This window comes from Plutella xylostella, chromosome 21 (assembly GCF_932276165.1).
Source record: "Plutella xylostella chromosome 21, ilPluXylo3.1, whole genome shotgun sequence".
Taxonomy (NCBI): domain Eukaryota; kingdom Metazoa; phylum Arthropoda; class Insecta; order Lepidoptera; family Plutellidae; genus Plutella; species Plutella xylostella.
This window is the reverse complement of record NC_064001.1, coordinates 1,652,007-1,670,245: the sequence shown is the minus strand read 5'-3', so window position 1 is coordinate 1,670,245 and position 18,239 is coordinate 1,652,007. Positions and strand designations below refer to the sequence as shown.

At 36.7% G+C, this 18,239-nt stretch overlaps 1 protein-coding gene across 3 annotated transcripts; it reads right to left on the bottom strand.

Moving 5' to 3' along the window:
* Nucleotides 1-321: 321 nt before the first annotated feature.
* LOC105381031 (cytochrome P450 4C1) lies at nt 322-15,155 on the bottom strand. 3 transcript variants are annotated; one of them, XR_007267521.1, is made up of 12 exons: nt 14,870-15,155; nt 13,554-13,723; nt 13,032-13,141; nt 12,071-12,161; nt 10,624-10,806; nt 8,368-8,593; nt 6,881-7,040; nt 3,098-3,166; nt 2,182-2,350; nt 1,092-1,265; nt 452-705; nt 322-400 (listed from the first exon to the last, which is right to left on the bottom strand). XR_007267521.1 is itself a non-coding variant. In XM_038115824.2 (11 exons), exons 2-11 carry the CDS (start codon nt 13,702-13,704, stop codon nt 548-550), a joined length of 1,491 nt encoding a protein of 496 aa, XP_037971752.2. In that variant the 5' UTR covers nt 13,705-13,723; nt 14,870-15,155; the 3' UTR covers nt 383-547. The 3 variants fall into 3 exon arrangements, 1 of the variants encoding a protein (XP_037971752.2); XR_007267522.1 differs by having other exon boundaries at nt 322-410; nt 467-705; XM_038115824.2 differs by having other exon boundaries at nt 383-705.
* Nucleotides 15,156-18,239: the final 3,084 nt, after the last annotated feature.

Sequence of the window (18,239 nt, the reverse complement as noted above, 5' to 3'; positions counted from 1 at the left end):
CAGATATTGATAGTTTAGGCTACCTCTCTGAAATTAAAGATTCAGTCCATTTGTCCGGATGTCGTTAAAGTAAATGAAACTTGGAAACACTCCTCCTTTTGCGTTGGGTGGATGATGGTTGATGGATGACTTCATAATAATAACTTTAATTTTGCTTTTATGATAGTATAGCCTATAAATAAACCTATAACCTAACCAACGACGATAGAAACCTCCGAAATTCAACTCTAAAAGTTTTTAGTTCGCATAGTTTTTCATTATTTTTCTTTGAGTACTTATTAATTTTAACAATCGCAAAATACGAGTAACAATATACTTAGCTATGCTATGCTATTAGATTATTAATTCATTTATTTCAGGCAATATCACAAGAAAACCCATATAAATTCAGTCATACATAATTATTCTTAGTAGTATCTTAATTAATTATAACGATATACTTTTATATTATATTATTCTTATATTATATGCTATTTTCTATTCTACAACGAATCATTTTAATAACGCTATCTTCCATAGAACAACTCGGACTCGGGTGCACTAAATGTTATCTTCTAATAAACTTGACATGTATAGGGTGGGCAGGTCTCAACACCAGGTCAGCTAGCAGCTGGGGCCTGAGACCTGGAGTCACGGGAGCTAGGTGGAAGAAGCGGCAGACCTCGCTGAGGAAACACTTCATCTCTTGCATGGCGAACTTTTGACCTGGAACCAAGTAAGATATCCATAGTTGATAATACACTCACGGGCAATTGAAAAGGTTAATGCTGTTAATTGGACTGTTTATTTCCGTCTCTGTCAAAGCACAAATAAATTGTTCTAAACAAGTCAATAGCTAAAACGTCCTATAACTTTTCTATGAATAAGGGGATTAGGCTATATTTTATCCTGGTATTACCACGGGAGAGGTTTGCGAAGCGGAGTTCGCGGGCAGAAGTTCTAATAATAACAAGTTACAGCGTGCAAAGGTGTAATGACCACAGGTAATGACTAGGAAACTAGTATAGTCTATGTCGACAACACCCGTTTTTTTTGTCAATCTAAAGTAACCCTCACGCAACCACCACACAAAGTCCAAATAAAACACCTACCGATACAATTCCTCGGGCCAGCGCTAAACGGCACGAAAGCGTAGGGGTGCTTCGGTCCAGCTCCCAGGAACCTCTCTGGACGGAACACCTCAGGGTCAGCGTAGAGGTACGGCCGGCGGTGCAGGTCGTAGATATGGACCGCTACCTCCGTCCCTTTCTTCACTGGCAGGTCTCCTGTTGGGGGGAAAGGGATGGTGAGTAGGTCTTGACTAGATAGTGGTTTGACGGTTAAAGAGTGTAAGCAACTTTTTTATCATCCGGGGCGCAAGAAGCGTAAAACAATAGACGTGACAGAAAATCTCTGTCTGGATGTAGTTTATCTACAATCTATGTACATAATATTATGTAACTATCCATTTCTTTGTGTAAGTATATAATATTACTAAATCTAATGTCAGACACCCTTATTGTAGGCTCTGCCATAGTTTGGGGTTGGATGAGCGTGTGTGAGATGTCCCCACATATTTAAAAAAAAAAAACATTACAAGCCGCTTAGAGTAATGGCTCCGCACGAGAATCGAGGTCAGGACTTGAGACCGGAAATTGAGGACAATCGAACACGTTCACACTCAAGTACTTATACGAATACCCTACAAAGAACATGATATGAGTAAAAACATTTAAAAATATGTTAGAAATCTCAATAGGTAGGTACATTATTTTTATAATAATATGACGAAACCTTACATGTATACTCTCAATGATATAGTATATTGAATAGTTATTTTGAATTGAATGGGTTTGAATATAAAATGCAATTCATATTAGATATGAACTCGAGATAAAATAAATTCATTGAAGATGTTTCATTGAAGAATTTTTATTGTATAGCAAAAGTATCAACCTATGCCAGGGGTCAGGGTTCCCATTCATAATCACCATCAAACATCACAACCCATTACGTCCCCACTCCTTCCAATGAAGGAGGAGTTTTAGGCCTAGTCCACCACACTGGCCTAGTGCTCCAAGCAAGCTTGTTCTGGGAGAGTTGTCACACAATTAATTACTTAACTTCAATTCGACAAGGTAGCTATGTTGATCGTTATTATCAGTGTTGAAAACCCTACCTTTTATCATCAGCATCACTCACCCATCATAAAGTCCTCGGTGATTTCCCTGGCAATGAAGGGGACACTCGGGTAGAGTCTGAGGGTCTCTTTGATGACGGCCTCCAGGTACTTCATGGCAGCCTGGTCAGCCATGGACGGCGTGCGATCCGAAGACCCGAAGATACCTTCAAGCTCTTCGTAGATTTTGTCCTGGAGGAATAGAGTAAAATAGTGTTGAATATCGTTTATTTAAAGTAAAATTCTATGATTATTGTCTAGATTTTGACTCTACCATCATTTCACAAAGGCTCGGTCACTGTGAAGAAGAAAGGGTAGAACTATCTCATATAGTTTTTTTTTTTAAGTGGCTGTGCATTATTGCCAAAAGAAGGCGATTTAGGAACTTTTGGTAATTTGAAAAAGTTTTGTAGATAAATCCTCTGAGTAGAGAAACGAAATCAATATGGCGGGTGTTTCATAAAAGAGAGTAAGAAGAAGTATTGAAATTCCTACAATCAGAGCGAGACATCAAGAGACCATCCGCCGCAAATTTATGAATGGGTTTCGTCACGATATTTTCATTAACTGTAGGAGCAATGTACGTATGTATGTAGTTTCCAAAGAACTACCCACACACATCGCTCAAACGTCTAGTCAAGTGCGTAGTCCGTTGAACTCCCGCCTTCTTAGCTCTTTCACTTGTTTGGGGGTATACGAGTATTTTATAAGTAAGTACATATCTTACCTAGTTCCCTAACTCCTCTACCTGTAAAGTCTGTTTTTTTAATCTCAGATACTAAACTGACAGATACTGAAAGGTTCATCAACAGGCGATAGTCCCGCTATTAACTGACGTATCGTATATTGGCGGGACAGTCGACAATCTGCTCAGAATCTGTCAATATATAATCTGAGATTAATAAACAGACATTAGATGGAGGTGTAATGTACATATACCTGCACTTCCTTGTGTTCTGCCAGCAACATGAGGGCAAACGTGAGCGCCATTGCAGTCGTGTCGTGGCCCTGGAAGGTACAATAGAGTCAGTAATATTATAAAATATACACAGTCGATGTTAGGAAGCTTAGGAAGGGAGTTCAGACCAAAGACTGTGTTAGATTAAAAAAAAAATTTCAAGTTTACAATTGCATTATGACTGTGTAAAAACATACCAAACATGAAAAATCTATCCAGACAGGCTTCTTAATAAATAACATAGGTATATATACGTAGGTACACTATAAATATAGTAACAACTATCTGTGTGAAGTCTGTAAATAACACGTAAACAGGGTGTCCAAGTTTCCAAGTCCAATAATGTCCATGGTTAAAGTGTATACAGGGTTATTGGTAAGTAGACCGGATCCTTTCAGGAGGTGATACAAGAAGGCATTTCCAGTCGATTGAACCCAATAATGCATTATCCTAAACTTAACAATTTTTGAGATATTTAATATTTAAGGTTTTTTTAATTTTTTGCCAAAATTTTATGCTTAAAACCGAAAATTAAAAAAACTACCCACATTTCAATATTTTTTTTTGGTTGTTATGCATAAGTAACACCTTAATAAACTAATTAAAATAATCAAATTTGCATTATTCGACTTAAATTATACACAATACCTCAAAATAGTTAAACGTTTTGAAAAAATATTCAAAACGCAAAAACAAATAAATTAAATTAAAAAAGATTTTCATATGACATTTTTTTGTGCACTTCAGCTTAAAAACATGGTCAACTTATCATCTTTCAAACAAGATAATTAAATACCAAATCGATTAAGGTATCACCAAGATATATATGGCCAAAACAACCAGCACAGACGGACAAAATTCAACAGGAAAACTAACAAAATTAGCCCAATTTAAAGGTAAAAACCGGCCAAGTGCGAGTCGGGCTCGCGCACAAAGGGTTCCGTAGCAGCAAATATAATTTACAGTTAAATCAACCTATCTCAAAAACTATAAGAGATACTTTGATCAAACCAAAAATCGTTGAAAGAGTTAATTAGCATGCATCACCTCTATTTTTTTTAGAATTTTATACCCCGTAGTTATAAAAATAGAGGGGGGGGGACATACTTTTTACGACTTTGAGAGCTGATATCTCAAAAACCGTTCACTTTAAGAAAAATGTTTTTTAGAAAACTTTATATCATTTTAAAAGACCTTTCCATTGATACCCCACACGGGTATGTACATCGAAAAAAAAAATTTCATCCCTCAGTTACATGTATGGGGGGCCCCACCCCCAATTCTTTTTTTTACTATTTAGTGTCATATTTTTGTAGCGGTTCATACAACACATATTCCCATCAAATTTCATCACTGTAGTACTTATAGTTTCCGAGTAAATCGGCTGTGACAGACGGACAGACGGACAGACGGACAGACGGACATGACGAAACTATAAGGGTTCCGTTTTTGCCATTTTGGCTACGGAACCCTAAAAAGTGTGATTGTTTTCAGTCCTGTTAACTTTAGTATGGAAACCCCTGCTCAGTTTTCTCCGCTTTCTCTGGTTGTTTTGGCCATATCTTGGTGATACCTTAATCGATTTGGTATTGAATCATTTTGTTTGAAAGCTTATTAGTTGACCATGTTTTTAAGCTGAAGTGCACAAAAAAATGTCATATGAAAATCTTTTTTGCGTTTTGAATATTTTTTCAAAATGTTTAACTATTTTGAGGTATTATGTCTAATTTAAGTCGAATAATGCAAATTTGATTATTTTAATTAGTTTATTAAGGTGTTACTTATGCATAACAACAAAAAAAAATTATTGAAATATGGGTAGTTTTTTTAATTTTCGGTTTTAAGCATAAAATTTTGGCAAAAAATTAAAAAAACCTTAAATATTAAATATCTTAGAAATGGTTAAGTTTAGGATAATGCATTATTGGGTTCAATCGACTGGAAATGCCTTCTTCTATCACCTCCTGAAAGGATCCGGTCTACTTACCAATAACCCTGTATAACTCGTCATTCTAAACTATCTTCCGGATGTGCACCCAGTATATTGTGATGTAGGTACTGACTCTACGTAGCAAAACTACTGTAAGTAGGGTCGGGTTAAAGGTTTTGCTCTTAAGTTCTCGAAATTTTGGACAAAACTCCGAGCTTTCCTAATAGGGTGGAATTTAATTAGTGACAGACTCGAAGGACGGTGAATGTAAACTACTAAATGTATGTCGTAGCTACATAAAATTTTATTGTAAGTACATACTTAATGTGGCTTTTGAAATATCAAGCATTTTGTTAGTTGAAATTTTGAACATGAGTAGGTTGGTAATTTAATTAGAAGCATATCTTGTGTGCTTAATTTTCTTAACTTTTACCTGCAACCTGTAAGTACCTACTTAGATATAACCTGTTAAATAGGAACTTTACAAGAATACGCTTTTATTTTCGAAGGTTATCCCGGTTATTCAGTTATTATTGTATATTTGAAGAGTGTCTGAAGTGATCTGAAGTGAAAACCTGCTTTTAGTAAAGAGGCAAGTAAAGTCAAGTCACTGCATTATGCTGAGCTGACAGCCTTTTGAGTACCACAGTCCTTTTTGCCTTATTATACTTAACTAATTTTATTTCTTTGTTTGTATAGGACTTCATTGTTGTCTCTATTTAAGATAAATAGTTTTAAAAAGAATTATCTATATCTATCTAAATAGTCGTTTTAATTTCTTTTTCTTATTAATGGATACACACACACACTTCTGCTAATGGTCAGTGTTCGTGTTACCGAAAATGAGTTTTTAGTTTTAATTAAAAGCGTTTTGCATAACGCAATTCTACAATTTATTTTGATAAGATAAACTTTTGTACATAGGTATACTGCCTAGGTATTTGAAACCTTTGTTATAGTAAAGGCTCATTATTTTCATGTTTAGATTAACACAACCAAAGGTGCTAATTACCATGCCTCGTTTAATTAAAAATAGTCTTCTTTTGTTTATTTATATTTCAACAAAAATGTAGTTTTTTTGTTGTAGATACCTACTTTGAAGGTGTTATTATGTTTTATCATGGTGTTTATTACGACACTCAATAGTTACTAAGTATTAATTGCAATAATAAATAGGTATTATAAATTCCTTTCAAAATGTCCTTCGATTAAGTCACCATCAATGTGAACCCGAAATGTGTTCTGTTTGGTTCATTCATATAGCTACAGAGTGTTACAAAATAGGTATACTAAACCGGAACCTACGTGTAGGTTCAGCATGTTATATCTAAGCCCGAAAATGAAATCAGAATGCCAAAATTCGCGCCAAAGTACAGTGTCACAAACTTATCTGTTCTGGTGAGAGCGAACTAAATTGATTTATATCTGATTACTTACTAATGAATTACATATTAATAAAGATTAGATGGGTTCCATAAGACCGCAAGAGCGAATTACCACTACTGGCAAACATAGAAAGTTATGGAATGAAGAAATATTGGACATTTACGTGAGCTGTCACCGGAACAGATAAGTTTGTGGCACTGTACCTGTATGTAGTGTGAAAGTGACTGTCACTGGTGTCTCGCATGTCGCATCCTTTATAATCAAAGTCGTTTCCGTATAAGTACATAGATATATATTCATATGATACCATGTTTTTGGCTTAAGGGTGAGGCCACACGAGCGTAATTTTGTGAGTTGTTAGTCGCGTATTCCAACAGAAATATGTGAGTAACTTCCCCGCCACTCACAAAATTACGCTCGTGTGGCCTCACAATAAGTTCTGTCTAACCTCAAACATGAAGGTGTTGACCTCCTCCCTGATGCCGTCGAGCTGGATCTGCCCCTGTCTCTCCGCGTCCAGCAGCAGGTCTAGCATGGCGAGGCGCCGCACAGTGCCCACGTCTGACCCGTCGAGAGCCGCAGACGTCTGCTGCTGGTCTTGAGGGGTTCTGGGGATAATAAAGTAAGTATTATTATTTAATTATTTATTGCAAAAATATAGAAAATAAATGCACAAAAGGTGGACTAAGAGCATTTTCTACCAGCCAACCTACAGGAGGTACAGGAAAACTAGGACAACTATGTGCAAAAATAATAATGTAGGAAGAACTAATAACAAATATGTTTTGGAAAGAATGAACCCGTCTAGTGCTGAAGATTGTGTTCGTAGTCTTGAGGGGCTGAGGCAGCGTTCCCACTACGCCGGACCGGCAGATCTGCCGCGCCGGTAAATCTGCCGGAAGAGCTAGTGGCTGTACAATTTATATGAAGCTATTCACATTATCCCGGGTCCGGCATTTTTGCCGAGCCCGGCATTTCTACCGAACGTTTTGTCACTACGAATTGCCGGTAGAACGACCGGGCCCGGAGCTATTTCAAAATTGAATGATTTCACAGTGAAAGAAGGTTCACCAATGCATCGATCAATAGCGAGCGTCGTCGCAACTGGGGTTGTGGAGTTTTTATATGCTCACGACTGTCATCTCCGAAGGGGTAGTCAGATGTAACCGTATCGCCGTTTTTAAATGAGTATGATTGAATGCACCTAAGGGGCCGTCCATTAATCACGTGAGGTCGTTATTCACATTTTTTGACCCCCTCTTCCCCCCCTCTGGATCACGTGTATTTTTTTGGAAGTCGAAGAAGAAAATATAACGAAAATTGCGTTTTGAATTGAAAAACATTTAGGTATGTGTATTTGCAATAAAAATTATTATTTTAATCTATAAATCCTATCTAACGTTCAAATTTTTGCGCCGGTCAAAATATCGGTTCAAAAATACCTAGCGCTTTTTGTCATAAAATTAATACACGTGATGTCTAACGAGACCCCCCCCCCTCCCCCTCGTGATGTTTCGTGAGGTTTTCAGTACCCCCCACCCCCCTTTGAGCCTCACGTGATTAATGGACCGCACCTAAGTGCATTCAATCATACTCATTTAAAAAACACACACATCTAGAAATCTAGTACGTTTTTTCTCGCGATGTTTCCCTCCAACCCACATCAATTTTTTTTTTTAATACCGATAAGTACTCTATAACCTCGGAAGTGTTATAGTAATAAGCTCGTTCAACAGTTAGGATCGTACCTTAGAGGGCGTTCACCGGGATATTTAACTTTTCGCACAAATCATACTTTTTAAACAAATATATGTTTGAATTAGCTTTCGAACATTACGTTACGCACGAGTAAAAGTACTTTCTCCATCATTGTTGACGTGTTAAATTAAAGCATTTTTTGTAAGGGCGCATTTAAAACAATTGAAAAAAGCTCACCTATTATTCTTCCTTTCCAAAATCACATTATCAGAAAAGGAGTGCACGGTCTTCAGGGCCTTATTGAACTGTTTGCCGATTGATGACATGCTGAAAACCACTTTATTGTGAAGCCAGAAGGAGGTTAATCTCTTCATGGCCAGTGCGCCTATGTCCATGATAGCACTCTTGTATTCGACGGCTGCCTTTGACTTGTCTGAATCTAGACGCGTGCCCATCGCTGTTTCTGCAAGTTAGGAAAATCTACTTAATATAAACAATACTTTATGTACTATGTAAATACATTTACGGGCAATGAAAAAGTTCCACTCACAAAATGGCGACACCAAACAACCCTGATTTTTTCAAACATTTCATTGAAAAATTGAACAAAATATTACCGTTTTTACTTGGTAATATCCTGATGCTCTGTTAAATGTACTTCAATGTTGCAGCCTTTTCCGTTCAGGAGTAATTTGTTGTTTTATTCAGTGGAAACTTTTCATTTCCCGTGAGTGTATATGCGTTTACTTCTTTTTATATTATTTAGTGCCAATTTTTCCATTCTCGGTTATCTAAACTGACTGATTTATAAATTAAACGTCATCTCCATATAAAATTCACGACAGATGTGTAAAAAGTTAACCACTACTCCCTGGTTATGCTCTAACCGAAAAAGGTGAAATTAGCACTTAGCCTTTAACATATTTTCAACAAAAAAAAAAAAATTAGGTAGGTAAATTAAAGTACCTTTCAAAAAATTTCATGACTTTTAGCATTAGGTACAATTGGAAATTAAATTCACGTAAGGTGTGTTTGCATTTTCCTTACATACATTAATAACGCCAAGCTATGTTTCTTTGTCAAATATCGTGAATATTATGATTTATGATCTTCCAAACTTCATATTCGAAAATGCAAAGTTACAAGCCTCCAATTTTATTAAAATCGAAAGTATTTTGCTTTGAATTTTATTGAAAGATCGTGTTTTAAATAAGTACCTATTAGGTACTTCAATATTTTTCACAAATACCTACTCATTTACAACTGAGGTAAATTAATCTTTTTAACAGTGCCTCTAAAGTGACAGCTTATGATTTAAAAGGTTTTTATTATTTATCATTTTAAAATTATTCTTTTAAAGATTAAACATGATTTATATCTTCATTTACTTTTGATATTGATAAAATACTTGCAGACTGCTAGATTATTTTTTTTTAGCTTGTGTCGGTGACAAAGGTTAGGTTTACGAGTTTTTCACCGTGGTGGAATAATTTAGCCAGCCAGCATTTTTCCAGCCAGGATAACTATTCTATTATAAAAAAAAGTAGGTACCTACCAACTTTGTAACGTCTAATCACTGAAAATATCCCACTCATTTTTAACATTAAAACAATAAGATACTTGGTAGACGTTTAGGACCTAAAAGTTTTCATATTAAATATCACCAAAACTTTACAAGTTGTTAAAACATTTTTTTTCAATCGTTAAATAATTCTTTGTTCGTTCAGTGGTAAAATTGTAAGACTTATGAAATGGATATTCGCTCTACTTTCTGTTTACTTAAAATAAAGTTTACTCTTTCAGTGGCTATAAAATACAGGTTTTTTTCCAAAATGGCAAGTAAAATAGTAAGCTAAAAGAAGGTACGCTACGGACTCAGTTCGTTATTAAGTATAAAAAACATTTCTTCTAGGACTTTTGATGAATTTGATGTTGAAAATTTTGATGAAGAAAAAAATCATAGTTAAACATCACATAACATTTTTTTTTAAGTATGGAGAATAAAAGTTCTATAGAATAGATTATTGCTACGGAACACTTTATGGGCTAGTCCAACTCTTACTTGACTTATCCGCTAATTTTACTTATATTAGAGACCATCGCACACCTACCTCTCTAAGTCTCTAAGTAGGTGTTACGGGAAGCGGCGCATCGCAATCAATATTATTTGTACTTATAGAAATTCACACAAGTGCGTCCACTTTATCGCTTCTTCATACATTTATGAAAATCCGTTTAGTCCGATACGTACGATACCGATAGGTGGGCGCTTCATCATCATCATCATCATCATCATCATCATCAGCCTATAAACATCCACTGCTGGGCATAGGCCAAGGAGCGCCACTACACTCGGTTCTCGGCCTTCCTCATCCACTACCTGCCACTACCGGCTACCCACATATGGTCGTCGGTCCAGCGGGCAGGATGGCGTCCCACGCTGCGCTAAGGTAGGCGCTACGAGTATAACCTCACAAATAAAACCACTCTCACCACAAATGGTATTCAGCGTGAATTCGCTGACAGTCGGCATGACGTCCACAGTCGTCTCCTCCTGTTCCCTCAGCCTCAGCACCAGCTCTCGACTCTTCTCCTCGATGATGCAGGAGAAGTTGCGGAGGATGTTGAAGTGGAACGTGGGGGTCAGGATCTTGCGCCGCTTGTGCCATTTCGCTCCTGTGGGGAAGGAAGTTTTTGGTGATTAGATAGTTGGAACGGTTTGTGTTGCAGGTAAGTTAACATAAGGTACTATGAGGTATTAAATAGACAGTATGGAGTGCTATCTGTACATCTAATACACGTTTGATAGTGTGTCTATACGCCTCGTTTTACATTTTACCGAGACCATCGTATACTTGCATGGTGTGTGTAGGTGCATAATTAAGTTGTTTTCTGATATATTTTTTTGCACTTAACGCTGCTACTGAAATAACTTTTTATAACTAATTATAATGTTAATTTATAAATTATTTACTTATACGCTGTTCTAGGGTAACAATCTAACCCCCTTATTCATAGAGAAGTTACAATACTTTTAACTTATAAACTGTTTTGTCCCTCTCCGACAAAGAACAATTTGTTTCTTGACAGAGAGGGACAAAACAGATTATTAGTTAAAACGTATTGTAACTTTTCTATGAATAAGGGGGTAAGGCTATTATAATCTCGCCTAGTAAGTAGATTAAGTCCTTGGATCTTGTAAATCAAAAAGTACCTACTTTTTTTTTATAGATCCAACGATACGCAACGATAACGGAGGTTCGAGCATCTTGTGATCGCAACACTTATGGTCTAGGTGATTAAAGTAAAAGTTTTACTTATTATATGTACTTAATTAGATTATAAGTAAGATTATAACAATATAGTGTGCAACAAGACGGGTAGATGGATAAAATGTGACTTTAGTCCGCAGTATTTCTTGTTGGTATTGCTTAGTTTGATTACATAATGTTAGACTTATCAGGAAAATAACAAGTTAAATTATCTATGTGAGAAATTTAACAACAATACATTAATTAAAATACTTAATCCTTAAAATGTTACTGCGGTTACCTTAATAAATTCCTTTTCTATGGTTGTATGTAAATTCAAACTTTTTAGTAAAAATATAATTCAGCGAATTTATTTAAACAACAATAAACCTTATTTGGTTGTAAGTACACTCTTACGAATACTTTATTGACTGTTATGTTGCCAATAACTATAAGTACATATTAAATTAAATATATATCAAAGAAGTTGTATTGATATATAATTTAAATAAACAACTGTCATAACCTTAAAGTCTTTGTTAAAAAAATGACTCTTTGACCATTAACTTACATCTTATTTTACATCGTTAACATACAGTTTGAAATACTTATATAAATAATATTTTTTTCTTCCCTCGGAATCGACATCATTGTAGTTAACATTATTTGTAATATACCTACGTACGTACCAGTGCTAAGCAACAAGCCAGTTCCCAGCCAAGGCTCTATCAGGGTGTATGGAAAACTTTTTTTTATGTTCTTCGAATGGCTCAACACCGCCTGAAAAATAAGAAAACAAAGTAGTTCAGCCCACAAAGATTTTTCACTGCGAACGGTTTATAACTTGTGCAGAGATAGCGTGGTTCAAAAGAGTCTAACAGCTGAAACAAACTGACTTTGGCGCATGTTTCGTTTTTAACTCAATATAGGAGCATTTTGTCCGTGATAGTTAGCGTTAGTTTTCGTTGCACTCAGCAGTTTTTAAAGCTTTGAGGTTAACTTTTGTTGAAACTTTCATTTAACCGTTTTTCCGCTTGAATAAAACTAAAACACAATGAATAAAGTTTTCAGGAATACTTCAGCGGTACATTTGACTTGTCCAATGATTTCAGTTTCGTCTGCTCGTTCAAGCCTGTTTTCAAAAGGGGTATTTCGAATCCTATTGAATCATTTGTCTGCCAACAGATATCTGAACCTGACTAAATAATTCGATTTTCTTTGAAGCTCTATTATAGGTACCTACCTACCTAAAACGATTCTTAATAGCAAGCGCAGACATCCGAAAGGTAACTAATAATCATTATGTACCTATCCATATACCTACTGGTTTTTGATAGCTGCCTCGTCGGTGAATTTAGAAAATGTAATTTACTTATAAAGCAAATAGGTACCTACTTAAATCAGGGATGGTTGAATATCTGCGCTGAATTAACGTGATATCTACAGGGTGTTGCAAAAAGCGTATACTAAACCGATACCAGCATGTGCAGCATGTTCTAAGCCCAAATCTGAAATCAGAATTTCAAAATTCGCATATAGCATGCTGCACATGCTGGTTTCGGCTTAGTATACCCTTTTTGCAACACCTGTATATTATTAATTGTTGCATATATATTAATTGTTTACTTCAAAATCATCATCATCACTAACCTCAATATCTTGCGGGGAGCTGATCTGAACAATCTTTCTGTTCATCACCTTGATGAGGTATCGGTCCCCGTACAGCTTGTTGTACAGACGCATCACTTCAAAGAATCCCACTGAAAAAAAACAATTGAATATTATCAGTCACGATTTTCAATTCGTCAAGACAAAACAAAAACAAAGGCTGCTAATTTTATTATAAGTACAAATGCGAACTTAATGCTAGTAGCATTCTCTACCAGGTAACCTTTGGTGATGTCGAGAATGTGATTCGTGTGGTACTTAATTATATTAACAATATACCTACGATACGAACAAGATGAAGTCAATGCGAAAGAAATCACACGAAAAATAACACCCCACTTTTACCACTGAGATCTTATTTTGAAATAATCTAAAAACGGTTCAGCTGTTTGGAAGCTAGGGGACTACAGATAGATAAACAGACACGTTATACTTATGACACCCCTCTTTCTCATCAGGGTTTATCAGTAGGTCCCACTACTCGCAAGACAGAGTAACTCTTACCTGGTGTGATGCCCAGCAGGCTGAAAGAATGTCCCACTATTGGCAGCTTCGGCGGAGACGGGAGGTCGTCCAGGGGATCTTTCTCTTGATTGTAGAATAACTTCAGAATTAGGAGGAGCAGAACCGCCCCCGCTATAACTGTCACCCACATTGTGATTTCGGGTCAGATTCTGTGGATTGAGATATTAAATTTATGATTATAATACTCTCTGCTAAACTCTGAATTGTATGTGTAGACTGTAGAGGTATTCTATAGGAGTGTTAATTTTTACACGGTTGCATGTCTGTCGTCGGACATTCTACCAACCAGGCTGCTCAACTGAAGGATTACATTATGTTTTCTAAAATAATAGGTTTTATTATTTATTTTTCATACCCCTAATTATAGGTAAGTACATGAGAATCATCAGCCAACAAACACAGAACATGAAACTATAGGAATTGTAAGAAGTGCTAACACTCTTGTCATCTACGATCAGATCGTCCATCAGTTAGGTACTACAAAAATACTCTGTCCTGTCCCCCCTTGCTTTGAGGCCCCTAGGCTGGCGAGGCTGGCAAAAAACAAACGAGAGCTTCCATGCAATCGCTATCTACTTGTATTCAACGACATAGAGTCGTGGTTAGCACAGCAGCGCTCCGAAACTTTGAGTGACCCAGGTCATCGGACGCAGAGGGGCATAAAAAGTATTATTGAATACTTATATTCAAGCTAAAAGTCATAAATATTTTTTTATTTTAGTTTGCTCTCCTTCAATAACCTAACCAACGTTAAAAAGTCCAGACATTAAATTATTGAACGGCTTAACCGATTTTCATGAAACATGGCTAAATACACTCGGGGTAACATTTCTTATGACCAACTATATGTCCATAACGAAAATCGGTTAAGTCGCTTTGGAGATACGCGGCCGCAGACAAATACACGCAGACACGTTAACTTATAATACCCATATTTTTCCGTCGGGGGATATAACAAAGATTATCTTTTTGATAGTTGTATCTAGGTCCTATATCGTAGTCTGCAGCTGCAGGCAAGGGCCATGATATCACTACAGTAATCATAATTATCCACTATCAGTGGCTGAATGAATCATTAAACATAGAAAATGATACGAGTATAGTAGGTAGGTATACTTAATATTATTAACCTAGGTTGATTAACCATGCACTTGCCCACCTTTGTGTCTATCTTAATATAATTAGTAAGATATTATTAGATAATTTAGTTAGTACTTGCAGGTAAATGATATGATAAACTATTGGTAACTTAGAACATCACAAAGTACTGAATGAATGATTCAATACGAACTCACCTTACTCTTGAAAATCCAATCTACGGTAAAGTAAAGTACGAAAGGTCTATCCTCAATTTGAACAAAACTATCAAGGTTAGGTGGCAGATGAGACTCCAGAAAATAATCACAACTCAGAACCACGCACAATAACCCTACCGGCTTATCACATAGATAGAGATAATACTGAATATAATACAGATAATACTGCAAATGTAAATAATAAACTGACAACAACAAACTCGTCTGCAATTCACGACTCACTCAAACAGACAGTGTTTATAAACGAGGCGAGACCGAGATAAATACAGTTATGTGTAGATAATGGTCATGTAGCTATATATAGTTTTACAACGTTATTATTGCCTTCTACTGACCAACGGATTTGGTCAGTGAGCAGAGCACAGTGAATCGGTATTCAGTGTAGACGATCGATTCATCATCAGACCATAGACTTCCAATGCTAGATAGGCCTCTCCCCTCTCCCAGGGAGCGGCCGTCCTGTGTATTGAACATGATGCATTCTATTTTGCAAATTTTTTTATCGTGTGCAGTTCGTAGTCGTTCTCTGTTGCTCTTAGGATAGGCCTCTCCCAAGGAGCGCTAAGCCGGGCGTCCCGGTTGCTGCTTCGGCAGCAGTGGTTAATCCTAGTCAGAGCTTTCGGGCAGCTTGAAAATATCTGACAGTCGGGTTGCCCACTTACCCGACAACTCTCTTAACACAAGCTTGCTTGTCATTGGCAGGAGACACGTGCCCCAGAAGTAGGGACGTGATGGCTCGTGATGATGATGATGAAGGAGCGCAAAATACTGTGTCCTCTGCTATCATCATCCAGCTGTAGGGCTGCAGGGCACCCTATGCATTGCGGTTTGCGGTATCAAAGTTCACGTCAAGATGCCTATGTCAAGGCTCTACTACTACACTACAATCTGTCTACACTGATCTTTATAGAAAAAGTTGCCTGGACTTTGGACCGTCCAAACATGTAAGTTTTGTGAAATTGTGGACTTTGCACCTTACAACCGGTCTCCATTGATCTTTACAAAAAATAAACTGGTCTGGCTTTCGACGGACCAATCGAGTTTATTGTGAAACTGTGGACTTTGTACTTTAAGCCCACTCACCTGACCACTTTTAGATGATGCAAATCGAACTTTGTACCGAAAACCGAACAGGAAAATGGTATATAAAACTGGTTAGAGGCTTGGATTTTGTTCGATTACTTTGTTACTTTTAATAAAAAAAGCGTCGCTGTTCTCATCGTGACTGCTGGCTATTAAAATCATAAAAGGATCTACTGTATACCTGTCATAGTATAGGTAGGTATATGAAGGAAGTCATAGCATAGAACCAAGGGTATCTCCGTCCATTAAATAGATCGTTAAAATTCGCTAACGAAAGACCTGGGTGTAATAAAAATTTCTTCGAGACCCTAGGTAGTGTAGAGGTGCTTACCTAGGAGCCTATACGTAGGTACCTCTATCTAGAATTTTGACACAAAGGGTGGTTTGGTAGGCACAATAGAAACTATCTAAGAAGTTTACTCAGGTACTTACTGTGTTACGACTTTCAAAATTGTTTAACGACTAAGCCAATTTTATTAAAATAATTATTATAATAATATGAGTAAGTACAAGGACAAGTACCTACCTATAACTCTCGTGGTAACATTACCTACCTATGACCCCCAAAAAAAACCAAATCGAAAAGTGGTTTAGCAGCTTGGGAGCTACGCTACAAGAGACAGCTACACACAACATAGTAATATAAGAAATCCCAGGACACTGCAATCGTGAAACCAGTAAAACGCACAGGTATAGGTAAACCGTTATTATTCAAATAATTTGACCAGAACTCAGACGTCTGTTCTCGTTGCGTGCTCCAAACAAAGTGAGCTGCCAGCCAAGCTTTCAGCCTTTATATAGCAAACTCTTCGCCGTGCGACATTAGTGTTACCGGTTAAAACTTTATTTTGTGAACGAATACAGATGCTTAAATGAAAAACAAAGTGTGAAATAGCCTAAAACCTAACATTCGACCATCCTGACGACATGCTTGTCCCCAAGCATGCTGACAGGCCTTGTCAACCTAACATTCGGTAACTCAATTAGTTGGATGCACGCAACAAGACTAACAAAATTGGATGTAAAAAAAAACACAAACTTATGGTAACTTCCAATCTCAATAAAATAATAGAAGAGTAAAACAAATAAAAATAAATTGTTTCTTTAAATTACTAACAAAATATAGAAAAGCTCTATTAAACCTCTTTAACTCCTCTACATTATAAAAAACTTCATTGTTACAAGATTATCATCATTAATACATAAGATACAATATAGGTATATCAAAATTCAATCATTTGCTCCGCTGATGCCTGCGAACCCTCCTTCTCACAGGCAACAACGAAAACAATCTTGTGAACCCTCCTTCTCACAAGATTAAAATAATCATAATATAATAAATCCATTGATTCATCACAGTCAGTGAGCCTGTTTTGCTGATACCCATGAACCTTCCTTCTCACAGGTAACAGTCAAAACATATCCTGTGAACCCTCCTTCTCACAGGATTACTACACAATACTCATCATGAATCAACCGAACTACCAAAAATCGTCCTGCTGACACCCATGAACCCTCCTTCTCACGGGCAACAACAAAACAATCCTGTGAACCCTCCTTCTCACAAGATTTCACACATATCAACGACTGCAGGCAGTGAACCATCCTTCTCACTTGCCTACAATAATCAATATTTAGCCAAAAATCAAAATCACAAATTATCGTTTAAGTTATTGTAAGTAGGTAATCTGAGTTAAATATATATAGATTAGTCTAATACAAACATCAGTACATTAGTATAAATAATAAGTAAATCATCTGTTACATACTATATTTACAATCAATCTTATTTCTCCTATCTTATCGTGGTTATTTTTACTAGGTTACTACATATAAAATCATTTACTTATCACTTAAGTTATCATCCTGATCACTTTCCTCGCCACTCTCATTGACATTCAAAGCAGCCACATGTACCCAGGGCATCATTCGATCGGAGGCTACTGTAGTCTTGCGCTTGTTTTTGGTGCTGTTTAAGCCGGGTATAGCAGCAACCCTATACCGGTCGTTACCTAACGCTGACACTACCCTATACGGCCCTATGTATGATGGAATGAGCTTTTTGCTCTTTCCATCGTTACTGAACGAAGTTCTAGTAATCTTCACGAGCTCTCCTTCGCTGTAAACGCGAGCAGGGCGCCGATTTTTGTCATACCTTTGTTTTTGTTTGTGTTGGTCATCGTCAATTTTATCCTTAACGTTTTCACGAATAGTTGTTAAATTTTCGTCTTCCTGAGCCTCACGAACAACTTCATTAAGTATCGGT

Excerpts from the sequence above, each read along its gene's own strand:
- LOC105381031 (XM_038115824.2), bottom strand. The coding sequence starts at position 13,704 with ATGTGGGTGACAGTTATAGCGGGGGCGGTTCTGCTCCTCCTAATTCTG. Across the intron at positions 8,594-10,623 it reads CACGCTGAATACCATTTGTG|AAACAGCGATGGGCACGCGT; the intron begins GTGAGAGTGGTT and ends CCTAACTTGCAG. Across the intron at positions 1,266-2,181 it reads CACCGAGGACTTTATGATGG|GAGACCTGCCAGTGAAGAAA; the intron begins GTGAGTGATGCT and ends TCCCCCCAACAG.